General features: G+C 45.4%; 1 protein-coding gene across 1 annotated transcript; it reads left to right on the top strand.

Annotated features, from left to right (window-relative positions):
• Positions 1-646: 646 nt before the first annotated feature.
• Lce7a (late cornified envelope 7A) lies at positions 647-934 on the top strand. The gene has a single exon (XM_055603710.1). It carries the CDS (start codon positions 647-649, stop codon positions 932-934), a length of 288 nt encoding a protein of 95 aa, XP_055459685.1.
• The last annotated feature ends 206 nt before the right edge of the window (positions 935-1,140 follow it).

Raw genomic sequence — 1,140 nt, 5'->3', positions numbered from 1 at the left:
CTAATGGCTGTTTGAGGAATGGATGGCTTGGCTCTGGCCAAGCTGAACGGGACAAGCTAGTCCAGGATGGAGAATGAGTGAGAGCTAATAGGTAATTTCAGGCACAGGAAATCATGAAGATGAATCAAAACTACCATCCCAGGAAAAGCAAATGTTAACTAGATATTAGAGTAATGAGAAGGCATGAAGGAAAGGAGGCTATTGTAGGACAAGAGCATCTACATAGGGCTGAAGAATAGAACTTAGTCAGAACCCATGACACAGGACAGCAAAGCAAGGGGAGGCTGAGGAACAAAGTAATGAAAGGACAGAAAGCATCGTGAATGCAACAAAGTAGACCATTGGAGAAAAGCTTACTTGATAACTTAAGATTTGGAAAACCACCAAGAACTTCAAACATTTAAAGTTAGTCTTAGGAGGAACAGAACAGTGAGGAGGAGGTTAACCTAATTCTGGTTTACCCCCTTGGGCTTCTTCCGTGCTGAGAAACTAGGGCTTCTCTGTTGTAATGACAGTTTCTAGACTCGCAGATTTAGTTGCAGAGTTTCAGGCTGCATAGAAAAATATCAAGCAAAAAGATTTGTATTCACTAGGTTATCAAAATGTCTTCATTTTCCCCCCTCAGGATATCTGAAGTTTGTCCAAGATGTCTTCCCAGCAAAACCAGCAGAAATGCCAGCTCTCTGCTAAGTGTCCACCCAAGTGCCCTCTTCGAGGTCCCCAGTCTCCTGCCTCCTGTCTCCCTCCCAGTGCCCCTCCGGCTCCCTCCTGCTGTGTTTCCACCTGTTTTATTTCTGGCCTTAGAGGCAGCCTCTCTTTGGTATCACACCGATTTCCTCGATTCTACCTTCGGCAGCCTCAGTGTTCTGAGTGCCCTGAGAACAGATTTGCAGGGTGTTCAAGCTCTTGTCCTAGTTCTGGACACTGTAGCTGACCTGCAATCTTTGAGGAACCAAAGAGCCACAGACTAAGACCAGCCTTGAACCAATGCTGTTCCTCTCTTAGCCTTCCTCACTCTCCTCCTGAACTAGTTGCATGGGTAATGGGATTCTTTCTTTGTTAAGATTAGGCCTCTTGGCATTGGCTCTGGTACTAGGCAAAGAAGAACTGAAGGTGAAAGAAAATTGTTTCCCAAAGCCT

The sequence above is a fragment of the Psammomys obesus genome, unplaced genomic scaffold (assembly GCF_907164565.1).
Source record: "Psammomys obesus unplaced genomic scaffold, mPsaObe1.curated_primary_1811, whole genome shotgun sequence".
Taxonomy (NCBI): domain Eukaryota; kingdom Metazoa; phylum Chordata; class Mammalia; order Rodentia; family Muridae; genus Psammomys; species Psammomys obesus.
Note: the sequence above shows the minus strand (reverse complement) of the source record. Positions and strands in the feature narration are given on the sequence as shown.

Coding starts and splice junctions, on each gene's coding strand:
- Lce7a (XM_055603710.1), top strand. CDS start 647: ATGTCTTCCCAGCAAAACCAGCAGAAATGCCAGCTCTCTGCTAAGTGT.